Here is a 23028-nt window from a genome sequence, read left to right as displayed (position 1 = left end):
GAGAATGACACTTTGCCTTCTTCCTGGGGATTAGACACCTACATTATGCCTCCCTGCCCCCCAAACATCTCTCAGATGCCTTTTTCCATCCTCTATTATCTTAACCTGATACAGGGGATGATAGTATATCTTAATTCTGTATCAAAGCATGACTCAAAACAAGAAATGAAGAGGCAAATGAAAGCAAGCAGACTCTGTTCCCTGCATTTTGCTGTAATGTGATATGCCTCTCCAAATGGGTCTGTGTATCTGTAGGCATGAAAGTGGAAGGCCACTGGGCTCTCATTTCAAGTTTGTGAAGGTTGAATGATCTTAAATATGTTTGAACACTCAGTGCTTTTTGTGTGAAGAGAAAACAAACAAATCTACAACTAATATTAGGATGCTCTGGGCTAGGTATTATATTCAAAGTCTAGAAAGATTAATTGCCCAAAAGCACAAAACAAAACCCAATTAAAAATATAGATATCCTTGTTTCACTTGCCCATTGGAGGCATCTTCAAAGATGGATAAATTTCCCTTTCATGTTCCTCTCTGTCACCTCATTTGCTAGCAATGAAGACACACAAGACAGGAAGTGTGTTGGTGTTCGTTTTCACACTAAACATTTGGTCTAACTTTCTAGGATTCAGGAAGAACTATGTGGGTGGGTTTACATATTTACACAGAGCTAAATCTCTGCTTCATTCATCACAATCTCTGCTGAAACATATCTGTAAAACTTTCTTAAATTCAGCATATGGGAATTTGTGCCAGACGGATGTAAAAGTGTTTTTTGTGTTGCACAGATCATAAGCCTATCAGTAGTGTGGTCTTCCAAACCTAAAAATAGTTCTTTGCATAGGCTGGAGTCCAAACTGGGACTAATATGTAGAAACAGAGAAAGTTATTAGCAAATTTATTAAGGATTCTTGTGAGCATTCAGTTTTGAAAGTCAAACCAAAGTATGAGCAGAGTTTTATCATGAGATTCATATTTTATGAATATTTTAAACAGAAGGGGGTACTCATTACCACTGTGAGTGTGTAACTTATACATACTTGATAAGTGTATTACTTCTTATCAAGAGGCAGTAATGACTGTAATGAACTAAGGAAACCTCATTTTTTTTCTTAAAAAAAAAAGATTGATGTTAGTTGAAACTAACCATAATGGTTTATATTCAAGTAGTGAGATTATGAGTAATAATTTCCTCTTTATTTTCTAAACTTCAGTTATGAGTCTATTTTTAACTTGAAAAAAACTTAAGTATAATCTGCCTCCAATACCCAAAATTTGGAAGCAGTTTTGCATATACATATACATAGCATATATAAAATATATATTAAGTATTATTTAAAGAATTATTATTTAATTATTTAATAGTGTTATTAAATATTTTAAAATATTAAATACATACATTAAACTTATTTCTGGACATTGACCTTCATTCTGCCTTTGTAACTTATATACATATACACATAAAGCAGAAGATAGGACTCCTTCCTCAGCAGGGAAGAACAATTTGCAAATTCATTTAGATCCTATTTAGATTTCTCATCCCAATTCAATTTTGTTTTCTCTCTTCTGTCTTTGAACTACTTCACTTTCACTAAGTGCCTATCATTACAACCAGTGCTAATAGCCACCCTTTACTGGTTCTTTCCCTTTCCAGCCAAGCTAAGCCCTTTTGCATGTACTACTTTTAGTTGTCCCAACAATGCAATAAAGCGGGTGCTGTTAATACCTTCATAATATTCAGGAAAGAAAATCAAGGGTCATGGAGGACAACAGTATTGCCCAAAATAAATTCTGACACCCAGGACCTTGGCCTTAAACCTAGGATGCATGAGTTACTGAGGTGTCTTTGCTTTGCCCACAGAGCACCCAGGACAAAGGCTTACACAGGAAGTATCTGTTGAATGAGTATTTGCATTTCTATGTGTTTTGAATTTCCCATTTGGGAGCCAGATTTTTATTTTGTAGCTTAACATTATAGTTCAGATATAAGAAGGATCTCCTCCCATCAACCAAATATATATATATATATATATATATATATATATATATATATATATGTATATGTATATACACACACACACACACACACACATACATATATATATTTTAAAGATTTTATTTATTTATGAGAGACATGCACAGAGAGAGAGAGAGAGAGAGGCAGAGACACAGGCAGAGGGAGAAGCAGGCTGGACGCAGGGAGCCCGACGTGGGACTTAATCTCAGGTCTCCAGGATCACACCCCAGGCTGAAGGCGGTGCTAAACTGCTGCCACCCGGGCTGTCCATATATATGTGTTTATAAACATGTATTTTATATATATGAATATGTGATTTGAAAGAGTAATATATCTATGTATTACTATCTATCTGTCTATAGGTAATATTTTCCACCAAGTAATTGTTTTTAATGGTAGTATTTTATTTGATGTTGTTGTTATTGTTGTTTTAAATAAACTGTACAACCAACGTGGAGCTCAAACTCATGACTCTGAGATCAAGAGTCAGATGCTCTAAGGACTGAGCCAGCCAGGCGCAATTGGTAGTTTTGAACAAAAATCTAATTACCAATACTCCTCCCCTGTTCAAAACACTTACTAGTTAAGGAAAGATAAGTAGGGAGAGGAACATCAATTCAAACTGTGAAAGACAAAATTCCAAAAAACTAAAAATTTAAATAAATGCTGCTTCCTTACTCTTAGGCTTGTACACCCACCCTAACTCATCTAACAAAATATTACCAGATGTCCCAACTAGATGTTCATAATGAAAGGCTGATTTAACAAATCACTAAAAATAGGCCAAATTGTAAATTGTTTAGGTGTAAATAAGTTCTTCTGATATCCTTCTGCTGCCCTGTTTCCACTAGGTAAGTATTAAGCAAATCTCTTTCCTGGGGGTGGTCCAGCAGTAAAACAGCCTGACCTGATTTATCACAAACTAGTCAAGTCCTAATTAAAGAGATATCACCGTGTTTTATAAAAATGTTCATTTACTTGAAATACTTTTTTTCTCCTCTCAAATGTAATCCACAGCAAGGAATGTGGTCTTATTTACCAAGAGCAAGCTGCAAGCAGTGTGGGAAGGAGAGGCATTAACCCTTCTCTGCAAGGCAGATGGAGCTGAGAGTCTCTTGTCCGTGGAATGGTGGCACTTCCCACAAGGCCGGACGCAGCAGGAGTTTGTGGCTGGCATGCGGCAGGATGGCACCGTGCAGCTGGGTGCCTCCTCCAAGGGCCACGCAAGGCTGGAGAAAATAGACTGGGCCACATTCCAGCTAGAGATCAGCTCCACCACCATCACAGACAGTGGTGTGTATGAGTGCAGGGTGTCTGAGGGAACCCAGAACCCGGCCAGAGATTGGAGCTGGACTCAGAAGTTGGCAGTCACTGTCAAATCTCTGGGTAGGTGTCAAAGAAATCCTATTCTAAACTTGCATATCACTGGTACCTTCCTTTGCAGTGGGATGCAGTGGAATTTGATTGTGTGTCATCATGAAACCCCGAGTTGTGGCGTGTACACTCCAGGACACAGGGCATAGTCTCTGGCTGCTGCATCTGTCTACTAATCTCTAAAGTTTACTTACCTTGATAAGGATCATCTGTAGGGTACCACTTGTAGGTGTTATTCAAAGCTGAACACAAAGCCTCTGACTTGAAGTAGATTTAGAGAGGACCTGTGCCCAGTGCCCCTGAGCCTCTTACATCCGGGCTTCTGTAGCTGCAGCCCTGAGATTGCAAAGTCTCTTTGAGCCTATGCAAAAGAGCAACACTGAGCCCATGAGTAGAAATGGGGGGTGGGAGGTATGGCGAGTGCCCCACCCACTCAGTAGTAGCTGTCTAAGGAGCAGGCTGGGAAAACAGAGCCTGTTTGTTGTCATTGCTGAGGATGCTCTTAGAAGAGGATCAACTTTGAAAAATTGAGGGCTGGGATGCCTGGGTGGTTCAGCAGTTGAGTGTCTGCCTTTGGCTCAGGGCATGATCCCAGGGTCCTGGAATCAAGTCTCACATCGGGCTCCCCGCAGGGAGCCTGCTTCTCCCTCCGCCTATGTCTCCGCCTCACTCTGTGTCTCTCATGAATAAATAAGTAAAATATTTTTTTAAAAAAAAGAAAAATTAGGGATCCCTGGGTGGCGCAGCGGTTTGGCGCCTGCCTTTGGCCCGGGGAGCGATCCTGGAGACCCAGGATCGAATCCCACGTCGGGCTCCCGGTGCATGGAGCCTGCTTCTCCCTCTGACTCTGTCTCTGCCTCTCTCTCTCTCTCTCTCTGTGTGGCTATCATAAATAAATAAATTAATTAATTAAAAAAAAAAAAAAAAGAAAAATTAGAGACAGAATTCAGGACAGATTGGACTGTGAGTCAACTTATACCCCCAAATATCTGATGTTCCCAATGCATGGTTCTATGTTGAAGAGGGGGTGAGTAGGAAAACTTAGACCTGATAAACATATTGGAAATTGTCTTTCCCACTTTTTTCTGCCCCCAGAGTCGAGTTTACGGGTTAAGCTGATGAGCCGTCAACCCCAAGTGGAATTAGCCCACACCTTTGGCCTGTCCTGCATAGTGGAGGCTGACTACCCCAACCTCGGGATGCTCCTCACTGTGACGTGGCAGTTCCAGCCTGCGACATCTCAAGTCTTTCATCCACTAGTTCGAATCACCCATAATGGCACTATTGAGTGGGAGGATTTCCTATCTCAGTTCCAAAAGAAGACAAAGGTTCTACAGTCATCATTTCATTCCCAACTCCTAGTCCATGATGCCACCGAGGAGGAAGCAGGAGTTTATCAGTGTCAAGTAGAAGTCTACGTCAGAAATTCCCTCTGCACAGGCAGCCCCGCAAGAGCTTCTGCTATCTCTCACTCACTGATGATAGCCGTCAGTTTACCAGGTAAACACCACTTGAAATTAATAGCTGCTTTCGAAAACAAACACATGTCTCTTTGGGTCAGTTATAGAATTGTTATAGAATTAAAACAGAAAATATCTCCCCCCACCACCACCACCACGTTTTATACTGCGTACATGTAAAACCACTATCCAGGCTGACATGAAGTTACTGTGCTTGGGAGGGCCATCCTGGTTATTAAACACTGACCTCCTTCCACACCGACTACTAATAACTTGCTCCATGCCCCTTCCCCCTAGTCTCCATAAGTCCCACCATCCAGCAACTGAAAGGTAACATGTGGCACAACAGGGGGCTTCTCAGGCAGTTTTGGTGGGGAGGGAGGCATTCTTTTGGATTGGTCACTGCCTGTGCCTTACTGCCTTACCAGTCATTAAATGTTTGGAACATCTCCCCTAGTGGTATGGATAATGTAAATTCCATTAAAATACATTTATCCTCTTGGTTGAATGTGTTAATGTATAAGAGAGTACAGGATCATAGTCAAATATAATTTACCTCATCGGTTGGTGAAAGAGCAGAGGGGAAAAAAAAAAAAAACCAAAAAACCAAGACACAACCTGGTCAAAGTCCTGCTGGCTCATGTATCTTCTTTTATCACTTCCGTTCTCTTAAGACACAGTGTTCAAGAGCCTTTGAAGTCATTTCCACCTGACAGGCACCAGCGAGCAGCTTAGCTTTGGGCAAGTCACTCAATCTGGTCAACTCTAGGTACTTCTCCCTAAACTGCCACTGGCACTGTAAAGGTGGTGACATATGTAATGTGCCTAGGACAGTACCTGATGCATCCAGCAGATGCTCGGCCATGGTAGCAGCCATTATTCTCTCTGCTGCTGAGCGACACTTTTGGTAAAAGTAATAATGTCCATGTTGATTAACTTATGCCCTCATTGCCTTGTCCTTCTAGTGGTATTTGAAATTGGTGACCCAATCTTTTCTTCTTAAAACTTCCCTTTTCCTTGGCCTCAGGACCTAAGATTATATTGGTTTCCTTCCTAACACTCTAACTGCCCCTTCTCATTCCCTTCTGCAGAATTCTCCTCCTTCACAGATCCATTCCTTTGTGTTTCAGGCTCAGCTTGCTCTCTCCTAATTCTGTACAGTATCCTGAAGTGGGCTTATTCCTCCCCCTGGTTCAGCCTATATACTGACCACTCTTAAATCCATTATCCTGAAAGGCTTCTCTTCTGATCTCCAGACTCGCTATGCAATTGCCTCCAAGGCAGAGCTACACTCACTAAGTCTGGGTGTAAATGCACCATTCTTATCCTTCCTTTTAAAAAAAAAAAAAAAAAAAAAAAAGATCTTATTTATTTATTTATTTATTTATTTATTTGAGATACAGAGAGAGAGGCAAGCAGAGACATAGGCAGAGGGAGAAGCAGGTTCCATGCAGGGAGCCCGATGTGGGACTCAATCCTGGGTCTCCAGGATCATGCCCTGGGCCGAAGGCAGATGCTCAACTGCTGAGCCACCCAGGCATCCCCATTCTTATCCTTCCAAAGCTCCTCCGCATAACAATGTTCTCCACGTCCTCACAATCACCAGTGGCCTAGGTGAGAAACCACAAGGCCTCCATATCCAGCTCATCCACACTCCCATAGCATGACCTGCAAGATCCTTTATAATCTGGTATATTTGTGTCTTTCCAGCATCATCTTCTACTTTCCATCTTGAATTTGCACTCCATCCACACTGACCTATACTTGTAGGCCTTCAAACACTATGTTCTCTCTTCTCACTTTTAGTCTTCAGTTCAAGTCATATGTTTTGTGTGGAACTCTTTAACCTCTCCTCCACCAGACTAATTCTTATTAACCCTTAAGAGCACAGAGTCCTGCTCTGTGCTCGGACGACCACTTCTGCATACCTCTGTCAAACTTGGAATCAGTAAGCCTCTGTGCCTGTACTAGTCTCCCCCTCTAGACTGTGAACCCACTGTTGAAGGTATCCACAGGGCAGGGAATGCTCTGGCACATAACACAGTGTGTGCTTGTTAAGTATTTGCTGGAAGAAGAGGAAAGAGACCCACTGGCAACTTTAAGAAGCTTCTACAAAAGTAGAATCAGGGATGTCAGCAAGAAGTTAGAATAAGCTTTAGAAGGCAGGTTATAGCATTCATCCTCCTGCCAGAGCAGAAAAGCTGCTGGAGTAAAAGGAGGGTTGACTCTATACCTGTACGAGATTCCCACTATTGACCGGCTGCAAAGAGACATACAACTTTAATAGCCCACGTACAGCTTCCTTTTGTTTACCTGTGTTTGAAGGCAGATACAAACAAGGACATGTCAAAGAATTGTGAATCAAGGAGTGTTCTAGAGAGTGAGCACACGACAAAGCATTAACAGGGCACTTTTTCTCACTTTGACTTATGAAATGCAACAGAAGAGAAGATGTCTGTGCTTCAAAAGTGAGACATATCATGTGGAAGAGATTAGTTTTCTGTATGGCACTCCATCCTACCCCACATTCCCTATCCCACTCCTATGGGTAAGGGTAGAACCAGGACCAGTGCCTGGAAGATATGGAGTGGTAAAATTCAACTTGATGTCAGAAAGAATTCTCTAGTGGCAGTGATGTCCAAAGATGAAATGGGCTGCTTTGTCAGTTGGTGAGCTGTTCAGAAGCTCGATGGGCAGATAGTGGGTTGCTGGGGTGGGAATTCCCACATCCAATGGACGTAGGAGGCATTGCCCTCATTGACCTCTAATGTCCCTTCTACCTTAAAATTCTATTTTCTAATGAAGTAACAAAAGTCACTATCACCATTCTTATATATATATATATATATATTTTTTAACCATTCTTTTAATTTAGAGAGCAAGCTACAAGTGAACTCAAGTAGTCAAGTCCAAGAGATCTCCATTACCTCCAACACTGTCATAGAATGTGGCATCTTGTCCCGGTCTGCTGGAGACCTTCAGTTAGCCATCGTTTGGTACTTCTCTCCCAGTTCTGCTAACACAACCTGGCTGAGGATCCTGCAGATGGACCAGAGCAGTGTTGTAAAATATGGGGATGAATTTCACACCCCAGGTAGAAAACAAAAATTCTACCCTGAGAAAGTTTCCCAAGACTTGTTTCAGCTACACATTTTGAATATGGAAGACAGCGATCAAGGCAAATACCTCTGTGCTGTGGAGGAGTGGCTCTTGTCTACAAATGGAATTTGGCACAAGCTTGGAGAAAAGAAGTCTGGTCTGACAGAACTGAAACTCAGGCCCACAGGTAAACCTGGCGAGTATATTCTCACACATCTTTCTATAAGATTGTAATGGCCATCTTCTCTTAGGCAGGTCTTCTCTGTCGTGGTTATGTGAAGGTAGAACTATGACCCAAGGTCATAGGAATGGTGTCCACCTACCCAAAGAATGCAGGACCTGGTTGGTCAGCAGAAGAGGTGGGAGTCACTTAAGGTGAATCAATCTGAGGCTTTAAGGAGCTTGGATGGGAACAAGATCTCTTTGATTGGTTTGCTTTTCAGCCTGGCAGCCTGGTCTATGGAGCTACCCAGGGTGTCGTATCTCTAGATCTCTGTAATAACAAGCTATGTCATTCCAGTGGGGCTCTACTGTAATTTGGCAAAGAAAGAGTAATACGAAGCATATTTCTCCCACTGTGAACAGAAACTGTACAACTCTATAGGGATGTGTGGAGAAATTGCTTTTCAACATTTGGCTTCCTAAACATAAGGCGAATAAGAGTAGTTAACTGTTGGAATGGCTTACTGAGGGAGTCTCCACTTCCTCAGGAGATCTTTAAAAATGTAATAGAAGTTCCATCCATTTGCATTGGTCTAGGTGTACTGTGGTCTCAATGTGGGCAGGGTTGATTAGATCTCTCTGTATTAGATCACCTCCAATGTTGATGAAAATTAAGTGAATGTCACAGCTAAGGTTGGGGAACTGGCTGAGATCCAACAGTACAATGCAAATAAGTTAATCTAGTTTAGCACTTAAAATTTTGTTTTCAATGTAGCATGCGAAAATAAGATTATTATAATGAACATTGCTGTGTATTAGACAATTAGAGATACAAAGAGAAATAAGGCACAGTTCTTGCCTTAAGGAGCTTACAATCTGTTGGGGGCGGCAGAGCAAAACAATAGTTTAACATAGGGATCTCTCTTTCTGCTGCTCTGGTTCCCCTTCTCCACATTCTTCAGGCCTTTCTCCCTGCTAAACATGGATGTTCCTCAGGGGCAGATTGTGGGTCCCTTTGTCTTGTTATTCTCTGCTCTCTTCAGAATTTCTTAAACACCAATTTGGTTTCAACTACCACCTTCAATGAAATAGTTCTTTATACTTCACCCCTGTCTCCTGAGCTCCAGGTCTTTCTTCCCAACTGCCTGTTGTACATTTCTGTTTGGATGCCCCCCCAAGACCCTCACACTCAGCATGTCCCAAATTGCATTATCATCCTTGTCATCCCCCAAGGCCCCTGCATACTTTTGCACTCTCTGTCTCTGGCTGGCAGCCTTTTCTCCCAGTTGGCCAAGCCAAAACTTGACAGTGTATGCACAACCCTGTAAGGAAGCAGCCACTCCTTAGCTCAAGCTAGCAAGTACTTCCCACCCAGAAACGTGAGCTCAGTGATGTCTGAACTTTTAGTCTACCAAGAAGTGCTTAAAATCTTTTTTTGTGACATCACTTAATTTGAGAATGTATGCAAATAATCCATCTTCTTTTCAAATTCTGAGGGTTTCAAACAAGATAGATCTGTGGGTGGGGTGTGGCTGTCTGGAGGTGGTCAGCTGTGCACCCCAGTGTAGAGAGGGAGTTAAGGAAGAGGCCCCAGAGAGAGATACCAAGAAGGAGTGGTCAGAATTGTAGGAGAGGCATTTTCTCTGACATCAAAAATGAAGAGGATTTCAAGAAGAAAATGGACTTTAGTGATAAAACCTGCAGAGAAGACAACAAAACTAGAGAGTCTCAAGCTGGGAATTGGACCCATCCTGAGGATCTTGGCAAGAGCATGGGGATGGAATTGGAAGGCTGATTGCAGTAGAGTTGGGAGGAATTTGAGATGAGGAAACAGAGACAGTATCATATAAACTAATCTTACACATAATTTACCATGAAGGGAAGGAGAGAGTAAAAATGGTAACAACAAGAACAAAATCCAGGATCAGACAAAGTTATTCTCTTAAGGATAGATTAATAAAGGTGTTCGCAGGAGAGTTGAAAATTTAGCGTATACTATAATTTCTTTATTTTGTTAGTAACTACTCTGGCTTTCATTCAAAATTCTCACCTGCTGGTTAGGAGGGGAGATTTTTAAAAGTAAATGTCAAGCTCTGTTTAAAACTTAGTCTAATCCCATAGTTAAATAGTCTCTCATTGAGTGTATCCTAACACTTGTGTAAAATGTTCAGTCTCTCAGTAGCCTCCTCTTTCCCTATGTCTCGAACTGAGATGATATCTGGGTATATGGGAGGAAGGTAATTTGCTAAGAATGAGGGGCAATAGTTTAATACACAACTTGAGGAAAGACCAGAAGTTTTGAATGATCCCTCTGGGAAGTTGAAGGAAGAGTTGACCAGGGAGAGGTAAAGCAGCAGGGCAGAGCACCCACTGAAGCTGGGTGGTATTGAGGGCAGGTTTGTGGGAGACAAGAGGTAGGGCTGAAGAAGGAAAATGGATGGTTTGATTCATAGAACAGAATATTCTAGCAAATGTGGAAGAAGGACAGGGGTCAAGGAAAAATGTTAAAGATGGAAGACCTGACATCTAAAGATTTTAAGATGGCATCTCCTCAGTGAAGACTAGATTTTTCGGAGGAGGTATCCAATCTAAAATCTAGATTTTTCTCTAATTTACTGCCATTTTATTTCCTAGGAAGTAAGATCCGTGTCTCCAAAGTGTACTGGCCAGGAAATGCTACCGAGCACGGAGAGGTGGCCATCCACTGCAGCATGGAGAGTTTTGGCAGTTTAGCTTCCCTGTTCTCTGTCACGTGGTACCGGAACAGGGAAAATTCTGGAAGGAAGATGCTGGTGCATCTGCAGCATGATGGCTTGCTGGAGTATGGTGAAGAGGGACTCAGGCAGCATCTATACTGTTACCGTTCATCCCCTACAGACTTTGTCCTGAAGCTTCATCAGGTAGAGATGGAGGATGCTGGACTATACTGGTGCAGGGTGACAGAATGGCAGCTACATGGCAACCCAAGCAAGTGGGTCAATCAAGCATCAGAGGAGTCGCAGCACGTGGTACTCACAGTACTGCCTTCAGGTAACTAGGGGTTAATCTGCCATGGCTCATGGTCAGGAGAATCTTGGTCTCTCCTCTTGTGCTTTCCCTCTCAGCTATGTTTTGCTGAAAACAATTCACAACCTAAAGAAAGTGACTTTGCTGTTTCTCTATTGAGAGAAATTTCTCTCTCTCTCTCTCTCTCTCTTTCAATAGAGAGAGAAATTACTCTGTTGAGACTAATTTCCGTTTCTCATTAGGACAGACAAGGTCTATGTGAGATTTTGGCATAGACATTTAAATGTCAGGGGCTTCCGACCTTCTTCCCCCACCCTTCCCCTCCTAAGCAAAAAAGCCATCAACATTGCATCCCTTTAAATAACAAAATAATGTTCAAAGCAGCATCCTTACCCCTGGGCTGATTCTCCAGTCTCAGAATACTTCAGAATGAGGGATGGGGGACAGGTGACTTTAAGGTCCATGTGGTTGAACCAGGGTCAACTACACCTAAATGTTCCCCATCTCAAAAACAAAACAAAACCATTCTCGATGAATAAGTGCCAAGCTTCTTATCTCTCTATTATGTTCAACAAATCAGCAGGACTTTGATCATGATAGTCATTTGGTGTGCCTCTCCTACTGGCAGCTTGCAAAGCATCAAAGGGAGGAGTGTGCCCAGTAGAACTTGTTTACAGGGTCCTGCAAGGAGGGTAGCTACTTAAAGACCTTGGCTAAAGAGTGGCCATTCCCTGTGTGGGAAGACCATCCTGCTCAGCTGAGTACGCAGCTACAGGAGGGATGTGAAACAAGTGGTTGTGAAGGAAAGGAGAGCATCCTTCCAGCCAATACAGTGCCAAGCATGTACCAGGCATTCATTAAGCATTTGTTAATGAAGGCAAAAATTTCTCTAGCCAGACCAGTAAATCTTCCCTGGTGATCAGTGTGCTATGCTGGCTGATGTTCTAGCCAGTTCATCTCTGAGTCGCTCCTTTCTGGCGCATTGAAGGAGAAGGTGAGAGGTGCACAATAAGCTGAACTTACACTGGAAGGGGATGCTGGGGACGCAGAGGTGTGGTCTGGGTGCCCCACACCAGGAAGGGGAAAAAGGATCAATGAAGGATAACATTCCTAAAACACCAGCTAGCTTTGGTGATACTCCTTCGTGGACGTGAGGGGAAGGGTGCTGCCGGGAATGAGTGGCAACTTCTCTGATGTAGGGTTAGTTGCATCTCAACCTCAGCCAGGCTTCTAGAGTGAAAGTCAGAGTTATCGGATTTTTTCCCTAGGCCCTGACCATTCTTCAGCAGAAGGTTTCTCCCAAGTGTCCAGAGAGAATTTTTCTTCATATCAGCTTTCCTTCTATTCTGACAATAATGTGAGATCCCACAACCCTGAACACATTCCATGCATGTTTTCTCACTGGAATTCCTGGGCTCTGTGGAATCAGCAGTTTTTGTGGTAGAATAAATAGATAATACATGTTTAAAAAAGTATATATTCTGTGAATAAAAAGCACATCTCCTCTGAGAGAGGTGGGATCCTTCAGAGCATATCTATACTGTTCATCTTTGTGGAATCCTTATAAACCAGGTGAAAGGTTTTAAAAAAGATAAACTCTGGAAACAAAACATTAAGAATTCGGTGGTCTTTGTATTATTTACAGTTGAAGAAGCTTAAAAGCCTGTGCCATGATAAGCTGAGGGTTTTCATTATAAACACAGTTAAGGGGTCCCAGGTAAATCCTCCATCGTAGCATCTCACTTCCTTTACCTGGCTACTCCTTCCTGGTAGTTGTGGAGTTATGGAGGTCATGTGGGGGGATGAAAAAAATCCCAGGGTTTGGAATCAGACAAGCCTAGGCTCAAGTTCTAGCCCTGCCACCTCCTTACAAGCTTTGAAATTATACCCTGGTCACTTAACTTCTGCGAACCTCAACTTACTCTTAAAATGAGGATCACAATACAAATGTGTATAAAGTATCTAGCATAGTCTCTAGAATATTATAAGTGCTCAAGAAATGTGAACTCTCTTCCCCCTTAAGCCTCCAAACATGCATGTGCACACCTATATTTGTATACTTATAGATATATCCATGTATGTGACAAAATACTTTATGTTGTTCAACAAGTAACTATGTGAGGATCTAAGAACATAAAAACATGTATTACAGAGTCTTTTCTCAAAGAGCTCAGATTCTGATGGGAGATAGGAAGTCCAAAACGGTAGGTATCATCAAAGAAGTAGCCTCAGGATGCAGCAGGAGGAGCAGAGACTGGGCTGGAATAAACGGCAGAGTGGGGAGATCTGGGAAGTTCTCCAGAGTATTGGGCCTATGAAAAGGAAGAGAACATATTTAAGGAAAAGGAAAGACTATTGAGATGATCAGAAAAGCTGTGGTGCAAGAACGAGAGATGAAGTTAGTGAGATGAGGAGGGTATGGATGTCAAAAGTATCCTGCATGCGTAGCTAAGGATGGCGATCTGACTCATGAACGTTATGGAATGTCAGCAAACACGTGCAAGCAGGGGAGTGACATCATGAGATCTGCATTTAGAAAGCTCCCACTGGGAACTTGTTAATGATGAATTGGTAGGGAGTCAGAGAAAGGGGAACTATCTGAAATTGATGGTAGGAACCCAGGTGAGACAAGATGAAGACCTGAATTAAGGCAGTGCATGTGAGGACTGAGAGAACAGGAGGCATTCAGTGTTAGGAGGCATCATCTCCAGATTTAGACACTGATTAGATGTATGTGGAGGGCGCAGGAGCAGAAGGGGGGAATCAAAGATGAACATCAAATTTCTAGCATGGGTGGATAGTGGGGCACTCACTAAATGAGGTAATATAGGGGAAAGGTCTGAAGAGTAAATTGGTTGAAATTTGAATAAGCTGGACTGGAATTGAGTTTGGAGTATGTGGGAATTATCCAGAGAGATCTACTCAATAGACCTGGAGACTTCCAAGTGAGATCTTTGCCAGAGTTGTAGATTAGAAGGTATCAGCTTATAGGCAGTAATGGTGCCCAATGATGGATTCCTGAGATATACCACTGTTGATCAGGGGAGTGCAGAAGAAGAGCCTGTGAAGGGGAATGAAAGGAGTAGCCAGGAGGAAGAGGGAGGAGGAAAACCCAGGGTTTAGTAGTATATCATAGAAACCAAAGGCAGAGAGGGTATCAAAAGGGAAGGGGAAGCAAACAGGCTCAACTATTGCAAAGAAGTCAATCAGGATAAGAATGGGAAAATATCCAGTGGATTTCACACTGTAGGGCAATTGCAGACAAGCAATGAGAAAAGTCAGACTGCAGTGAGAAAGTAGACATATCAAATACAGATTACGCTTTCAAGAGCTTTGAGGTAAAGACAAGAGAGAAAATAAATGGCAAGAAGTGTCAGTGAAGTTTTGCTTTGTTCTGTTTTTGGTTTGGAGCCGGTATATGTTTGGAGCATGGTTACATTCTGGAGGGGAGAGAGGCAGAGGAGAGGACAAAGAGGAAGATTAGAGGAAGGTAGAATAGCAGTCCAACACCTTGCATCAATATATATCACCTCCTGTCTGGAAAGTTCCTTCATGTCATCCTTCTCTGGTCAATGTCTATGAATCTTTCGCCTCCCAAATTAACTACCGCCTTCTCAGTGACTGACCTTATTCTCTTAGTCATCACACCTAACATCCATCAGCACAGCCAGACTGTACATTCTGAGAAGGCAAAGACTGAGTGTCTCACTCCCAGCGCAGCACTGTGCCTGGCACATGGAGATGTTCAAGGACTTACTGAATCACAGCGTAGTCGCACTTCTCATAAGGGCCTGCTCCATGTATTAATAAAGTCTGGGTCAAATATAACATGCTACCAATTCTCACTTCTCCAGTGGTTTTCCACCACCTGTATGTGGCACTTTCAGGTTGGGCTAGTTTAGGACTACCTAGTACAACTGTGGAGCATGTGGCTCAAGTGAAGGCAGAAAAGTTAAGAGGAATTTCCCAAGGGTGGGAGTGGGGGTTGGACCTTGCATTTTCTTCTCCATCTTACTTCCTTATCTGTGACTATGCCGAGGTAGGGGCCAGAGATATCTTAGTCTTCTACCTCACCTTCAGAGCCCAGACATAAATGTCTTATTCTAGAGAATTCTCTGTGATTCATTAATAGGCAAGACTATAAGGCTTCCTGGGGCCTGGATTAGTTGTAATAATATGGTGCTTATTACTATTCCCCAGCTTCTATTTGGGTAAGGATGTACTTAGAAAGTGAACCTTCAAGGGGAGATATGTGTCCCTATCACTGAAGTTTCTGGAGAGACGATAGAACTTCTATGCTACCCCTAGTACCTCCAACAAAGTCTGGCACGTAGTACATAACAAATGCTTGATGAGAGAATGAGTAAGAGAGTCTCCAGTTGAAACAGGATGCTGACAGGCATTACTCATTCTGGGATGTACTCCTATCAGGTTACCTACCCCTACTTTAAATTTCTGGGCAGGAGCCAAGTCTCTCACATGGCCACACTTGGCATAGTCTGTTGCCAAAGTTTTGGTGGGGGTGGAGGAGGAGTCAGTAGCCCCCTTATTATCCTGTATCTTTCTTCTGCTGAGGTCAGTGTTTCTGAGGTAATATCAAAAAGGAATGCTCCTCGTGGTGTGTTTGGCTGTGGGTGGAAGCAAGCTATAAACCAAACCTTGTGATGAATTGTTCTCATTACATTTTTGGCTCTGTCTTGCAGACCTTGTACTTTGAGCATTGGGCACTTACTCGGATTGATTCAAAATGCCAAACCTTAATGGTTTTGAATGTCACTAATTCTAATCCAGATATGGGTGAGAGGCAGATGGTGGGAAATGGTGATCGTGGGATCCAGAGCAAACACTGCCCTCCCAGGAGAGGTAATTTAGAAGCACTGGAGCTGACACTTGCTAGCTGTTGGCCAATTCAGCCCTGTGAAGAGCGCACTTTGCCATCCTTTGATGGCAGATTGCTCCAAACAGAGCTGCCTCCTCCCCACTAAGATAGTCAAACTCTCTGGCAGTCCCTTTGTGCTGAAGGTAAGAGTCTCAATGGCAAAAAAGCCAAGTACCAGATTACTTTCCACCTTCTGTGTGCCTGCCCCATCTCCTCATTATCACACCATCATCAAACAACGGTGAGACTGAAGTGGACTCTCACCTTCCAGTTTTCTGCCACCCATGACTGGGAAGGGAAGTCAGAGTCTCTTACTAAGTACTCATTTGACTGATCTCAGTGGATTGTCACCCAGTTGTGGCAACAGAGGGACCAGAGATTTAAGGGGGGGAATCTTGGCTTGTGGAAGAACATGGCCCTTGTGTGGGGAATCAGCTGGTTCAGCCATGTTGTCTGTCCCATCTCTTGAGAGAAAGTTGCCTCGGATTTTCCTAACTTGCTTGCTAGCATTCCAACTAATATTTATTTCTTGCTGACTCCACAAATGCACTGGGCACTGTTAAATATTATACATTGTCTCATCACAACTCTAGAAATTATTATCCTCATTTATTAATGAAGAAACTAATCATTATAGAGGATAAGGACTGGTCCAATGTCAATAACAGTAAGTTGAAGAGCCCAGTGTGAACCCAGCTCTCTTCAAGATGGTAGTCAATCACTACTGTGCGTATGAGGAGTATGAAGTGTCAAAGCCAGTACTCTTACCCACCATTCCCTACAGCTTCGTTCTCTTTCCGCATCACCATCTATACCTCCTTCTTATCTACATGCCTTCAAATATATTCAGATAAGAGTTGGGAGACTTATTGTAGTCAAGCAGGCCTTGGAAAGCGGTGTCGGGTAGGATATGAAGAGAGAGGGTGGTAAAGAATTAAAGTCTAGCTTTACCTTTGCCCACCATTTCAAAAACAAAAACCAAATTTCAGCTGGAGAATATAAATAAGACCAGAGAAAAGCCAGGCCACAAACCCCTGAAGCACTTTGTGAGTCCTGTTCAGAGCTGCCAGCCTAACGTTCAGGGATGATCTTTACTCTGTTCAGTGATGATGGCAGCCACCCCTGGGTTCCTGTGGGTGGGTTTCACTCACGCAACTAATTCCTTCATCAGTTTCCACTGATGACCTATGGACAAAGTGCTAGACAAGATAAAAAGATGTGTAAGGCATTGTCCTTCAGGAGTTCACAATGTGGGGGTTGGACAAATGTTTAGATTCTTCCTTGACTTCAGCAAAGATATATTCTTCAAGGTGCAAGATGCATCAGCAATGCCCAAAATGGACTTCTTGCAGCCAAGGTTGGTGGAAATGACCTCTAAAGCTGTTTACATCTCTAAGAGTCTATAATCTCATGAAGCCCATAGCTTAACCACTGAAGAAGAAATTGCTTATGGCATTACAATTTTCCAATAAAATCACAGCTCCTATTAGCATCTGATTTTTCAGAAAAGCCCGGGTTTCAACTATCCTGTCCTAAGTACCTGTAGTTGGAAGACTACATTTAGTCGTTGGCATTGCTCAAAGCTTGTGTCTTTCTGCACAAAGAGTCTATAAACCTGGTCCTTTGACTTGTGAGTCTGGGTGCTGCTTCCTAGCTGTGGTGTTGGCAGTCCTGTCCCTTTGCTTCCCTGTCCCCATGCTGGAGAACCACTCTGGGGCCGCAGGTGCGTGCTTGGCATGTCTGTGTGCTGACGGTGCTTCCCCACGGGCTGCAGCTGCCTGATGGTCATGTGCCCCAGCTTGCCTTTATATGGTATCCTCTGCCCATGTGGTTGCAGTCAGTCCGATTCACTTCAGATAGGCAGAAGTTGTCACGCATGTGTGCAGGGCATGGCAGGGGCCACGGAAACACACGACACTGTCAGGCATACTCAGGCACCTGTGGTGAAATGAAGGAGATGAGTCAGGGGGAACAAAAGAGGTCTACACCCAGGGACCTGTGAAGAGAGGTTCTGGGAAGACTGTGCCTGAGGCAGGTAGGATGACCTTGGGGAGGAAGTGTCTTCTGAGCCAGGTCAGAGGGACCCAGGGGATTAGGGTACAGAGAGTGTGCCTGTTGGAGGCCATGGTATGAGCAACTCAGGAAAGGAGCCCAAAGGTCAGGGGTACCCTGGAGGAGACCCATCTGGAGTGTCAGGAGGGGATGGAGCTGCTCGCTGTGGGTGCGTGTGTTTGTGTGTGTGTGTGTGTGTGTGTGTGTGTGTGTGAGAGAGAGAGAGTTGCATGCGTGCACGCGCACTTAAGCAGCAGTGGGAATCATCCCATTAACAATTCAGGACCCGCAGCCGAGTTGAGAACGAGGGTTGAATTCTAGATCTCTTTTCTGAAGAGAGCAGATTAAAGGAGAGGTTTGCTTTTTTTGTTTTTTCTCTCGCGGCTGTTGGTTTTAAGTAGGTCACGGGAACCCCAGTGGTTGGAACGGGCTGGGTGAGGGCAGCCGAGGCTGGAACAGCGGCATGCTGGACTTCTGTTTGCCCCACTGCTTCCCCCTTTCTGCCCACGTGTGATTTAAAGCGCCCCCCTCCAGCTCTGCTCTCTGGCCCCCAAGGATGTTACCTGTATCTGCCTGTATCAGTACCCACCCCCCCACCCCGCCCGCACCCCCCCCCCCCCCCCCCCCGCAAGGTGTTTATCCGTTGATCAGGGCAGGTGAGCTGGAGACTCATTATCTTCTTTGTTCTCCTTTCCTTTGCAGAGCCCACATTTCCTTCCAGGGTCTGCTCCTCAACATCTTTACTCTATTTCCTGTGCGCCTGCCCCTGCGTTCTGTTCATTCTTCTGCTCATTTCCCTCCTCTGCGTGCACCAAAAGGCCCGGAAATTGTCAGCGCTGAGCCTAAAAGTGCAGCAAGAGAAGTCTCTCTGGGTGAGCCTGAAAGGGCCTGGAGACTGGACAACCAACCAGAGGGAAGAGGAAGACAATTGAATCCGGAGAGCTGCCTGCAGCCCTGGGGAAGGTGTGGGCTTTGGAATTGGACTGAGCGGTGGCAGGTGAATGGATCCTGATTGGGTTCTTCTTGGTGTCTGTGGCCTTGGGCAAGTTACCTAGGAATCAGGGGGAATGTTTACTGGGCAAGTACCCGGGGCCCCACACCCCTGACTGTTTCTTCGTGTGTTGCCCTCATCTACCCCTGGCATCCTCCCAGGAGCAAGATGATTTATCCTGTTTTTCATTTGCCCACAGAGGTTCCGGCTCCCTGTCTGTAGGGGGACAACCTCCCTCACACAGCCCTTGGGGTGAGGGTGCTCTCTCCTCTCTCCTCTCTTCTGTCACTGATTCCTGGGAAAGCTCTCCGAGTGGTCCAGTCACACTGGCTCTAGGTCATCTTTTGCCCCCCAATAAGAGGCTCAGGAAGGGGCCTGATGTCAGCAAGGCAAAAAGGAATTGGAGATATGCCCTTCATTCACATCAGATCTTTCTCCCAACACGAGTGTGACTTCCTCCAAAGCAGAAATCTTGCCTTTCCCTCCTCCCATCTATAAGTGCTTCTCAAGAATAAGCTCTGCAGGGATGCCTGGGTGGCTCAGTGGTTGAGGGTCTGCCTTCGGCCCAGGGTGTGATACTGGAGTCCGAGGGTTGAGTCCTACATCGGGCTCCCTGCATGGAGCCTGCTTCTCCCTCTGCCTGTGTCTCTGCCTCTCTCTCTGTGTCTCTCATGAATAAATAAATAAAAATTGTAAATAAATAAGTAAATAAATTGGAATCTCTGAGGGTGAACCCTGGGCTTTAGAATATTAAAAAAAAAAAAAAGAATAGACTCTGCATAGAGGATGCCTAATCAATATTGGTCCTTTGATGAAATTATAAAGCATTTTGTAGTCTGAATCCTTTTTCTTTCTTTCTTTCTTTCTTTCTTTCTTTCTTTCTTTCTTTCTTTCTTTCTTCATTCTTTCTTTCTTTCTTCTTTTTTTTCTCTTTTCCTCTTTTCTCCACTATCATTAGGTCATTGTTAAGGAGAAACTTTTTACAACAGTGCTCTAATCAGCCCCCAAGACCTCCTACCTCCCCTTCCTCCCCACAACAAAAGACCCATCTGGGTCCTGGCTCTTAGCCAATGCCTTATTTTCTTTGATGTACCAGCATTAGGTAGTAGCACAGGGCCTTGTGGTAGTTCTTGGGTGGAGGAGGAGTAACAGTGCCCCTGCCCCCTCCTCCTCCAGCAGGAGCTCAGGGGAAGCAGTGGGTCAAGTCTGGCTCCTCAGGGCCCCCTGTTCTCAGCCACGAGAAGTCAGGGGGTCTGAGGTTGGGGAGTGTCATGGCTTAAGGCTTTCAACAATTGTCCCCCAGGATATAACAACTGTTTCCACTGGGCCTGAGGTCTCCTCCTCTTTGTTTAAAAAGCTGCTCAGGCCTGTTTGTAGCCAGAATTAGAAATCAGTGCCACCTAACAGACTTGAGAAAACGCATCTATTTATTATCTACGTGACCAACAGGGTGGCTTTAAACCTGGTAATTTGCATATCCAAGGAGAGCAATTTATTTTTAATTATTTTATCAAGCACACACGTCTTCTTCAAACATAATTAGTTCCTTTGCAAGGTGAGCATTGGTGGCTATGAGAACTCCCCACGTAGACCCTGTAGGTTCCTTATGTTCATCTCCCTTTATAGGCTCATTTGAAATACTCCAAGTGTTTCCTTAAATATGTCAACACATTTGTCTCTTCTCTTTCAGGTAGGGTGGCATATTTTTTAGAAAACAAAGACTTCGGCAGCCCTGGTGGCTCAGCGGTTTAGCGCCGCCTTCGGCCCAGGGCCTGATCGTGCAGACACAGAATCGAGTCCCAGGTTGGGCTCCCTGCATGGAGCCTGATTCTTCCTCTGCCTGTGTCTCTGCCTCTCTCTCTCTCTCTCTCTCTCTGTGTGTCTCTCATGAATAAATAAATAAAATCTTTAAAAAACAAACAAACAAAAAGACTTCTTAGAATTATGTCCCCTGCCTTTTTTTTTTTTTTCCAGAAACCTGTGTTTTAATTGGGATTTGAAGGGAAGGGGAGCAGAATTGAGCCCTGCCAGATAATCAGATTCTAGTGCTGCCCTCTGCTTGAGGTACTCTTTCCCCCCGACCTCTTTCCTCTCTCCTCACCTGGGTCCTACCTTTTAGCTCATAGCTCACATGCTACTTGTTGGTGTTTGAGTCCAGCATAGACATTGCACAGAGCAGACACTCAAATATCCAAGTGCCTCACCCAGAGCAGAGCATGGGAATGATTATTTCCCAGTGAGCACCTCCTCATGCCCAGAACCAGGACAGATGTGAGGGGTCCAGTGATGATTCAACCAGACACAGCTCCAGTCCCCTGGGGTCATGACTTTGTTTCTTCTGGATGCTATACTTGCATACAGCATGTTAGATGTCCTAAGAAGCTACATTGCACTATGTGGCCCATTATAAATTTTTAGGCAACTAAACCCCAAAGTCATCTTTTCTCTTTTTTGAACTGAATAAAGTTTGTTTTCACCTAAGTCAGTAGACATTTTACATGAAACTTCTTCTCTTTCCAAGTATGTACTTGTTCCATTTCACTTTCTAAAGCTTAGTGGAGAACTTGGCTTTTATTCATCGATTTAAACTTTTCCATTCTATGTCAGCACCTGGTTTTCCTTTCAGCGTCTTGTGTTTTAAAACCCCCTTGGCAACAGAACAAACCTGTCTCGGGGGTTGGCTACCTCTGGCCCACAGGCCAAATGTGGCCCACCACCTGTTTTTGAAAATATGAGTCACTGGAATACAGCCATTCCCGTTTGCCTGCATATTACCTCTGGCTGCTGTCATAATAAAACAGCAGAGGCAAGTGGTTGCCATGGAGACTGTATGCCTGGAATATTTACTATCTGGCCCTTTACAGAAAAAGTTTTCCAACCCTGCTCTGTTTCAGTGGCTAATGTTCTATTTGTCTTAACCATGCACTGTGTTCCTGGGAAACTTGATTTGACCTATTATATCTGTATCTGTTATATACCTGATTAACTGAAGAATAATCTTAGGTCCTCCAGATTGGTGTCTAGCCCAAGCAACTGTGAAGTGCAAATCCTCTGCCACACTCCTACTAGAGATGGAAAAGTCATCACTCCAGAGGTACTCCTACTCTGTGCAGGATGAGATGATATGCAGATGAATGAGGCGTGAATAGGCTGGTTTAGTTCTTTTTGGCCTTTTGAGACATGAATAGGAAAACAATTGATGTATGACAGAACATGAATGCAATGGTAGAAAGTCAAGTGCCATAATACTCTCTGACAGTTGCACAGAAATTGTTCATCATCTCAGAATTTCAGGGCACCCCCATGCCAAAGGGATTGTTATTCCTGTCCTGCAGGTAAGACACGGATGCTTAGAGGGATTGGGTTGATCCAGGATCATCCAGCCATATGTAGAAGAGTAAAAGCTCTGATTTAGGTCTTCTGACAGCAAATCCTAGAGTCTTCCCACAGGAGACACTATGCTCAAACTCACAGCGATGGGAACATCTAGTGATAATATCCACCTCATGTGGTTGTTATGAGGAAGGAATCAGATACTTATATGGAGATAAGTTTTAAACCATTTCAAGTCACAAGTGAATGTTGGCATAACCAAGTCTTTTTTAGGTCTCACCTGTCTATGCACATAAATTAGCATAATCAAAAATCTTTAAAGATTTTATTTGAGAGAGAATGAGAGCAGGGAGAGGGGCAGAGGGAGAAGCAGATTCCCCACTGAGCACGGAGCCTGATATGGGGCTTGATCCTAGGACCCCTAGATCATGACGCTTAACTGACTGAGCCACCCAGGTGCCCAATGATAATCAAATTCTATGGACTTTCGCCCCAAGCTACTTACACAGGGTGTGGGTCATCTATAAGGCATTCTTCAAGTATTTCTGGAAATTCCATAGGATTCTGGGAATTAATATGAGTTCACAAACAAGTCCGCTCCCACATGGTTTCCTGCTGTTCTGTTCAGATCTATGGGCTCCCACAACCACTGGGA

At 43.8% G+C, this 23028-nt stretch overlaps 1 protein-coding gene across 2 annotated transcripts in view; it reads left to right on the top strand.

The window, feature by feature from the left end:
* Positions 1–20970, top strand: part of CD101 (CD101 molecule) — a 35557-nt gene extending 14587 nt beyond the window's left edge. The window contains exons 5-10 of one of the 2 annotated variants that reach the window (XR_012003060.1): positions 3035–3403; positions 4487–4891; positions 7727–8137; positions 10747–11142; positions 18752–19046; positions 20731–20970. Coding sequence is in view for 1 of the 2 variants with exons in the window: in XM_025994637.2 (XP_025850422.2) it covers positions 3035–3403; positions 4487–4891; positions 7727–8137; positions 10747–11142; positions 18752–18981 (1811 nt within the window). In the remaining variant the exon portion in view is untranslated. Of the gene's footprint in view, positions 1–3034; positions 3404–4486; positions 4892–7726; positions 8138–10746; positions 11143–18751; positions 19771–20730 lie in introns of those variants that run through there. The other variant, XM_025994637.2, reaches the window with a different exon arrangement.
* The last annotated feature ends 2058 nt before the right edge of the window (positions 20971–23028 follow it).

The sequence above is a fragment of the Vulpes vulpes genome, chromosome 8 (genome assembly GCF_048418805.1).
Source record: "Vulpes vulpes isolate BD-2025 chromosome 8, VulVul3, whole genome shotgun sequence".
Classification (NCBI taxonomy): Eukaryota; Metazoa; Chordata; class Mammalia; order Carnivora; family Canidae; genus Vulpes; species Vulpes vulpes.
The sequence above is the reverse complement of the archived record's forward strand: the minus strand, read 5'-3'. Positions and strand labels throughout refer to the sequence as shown.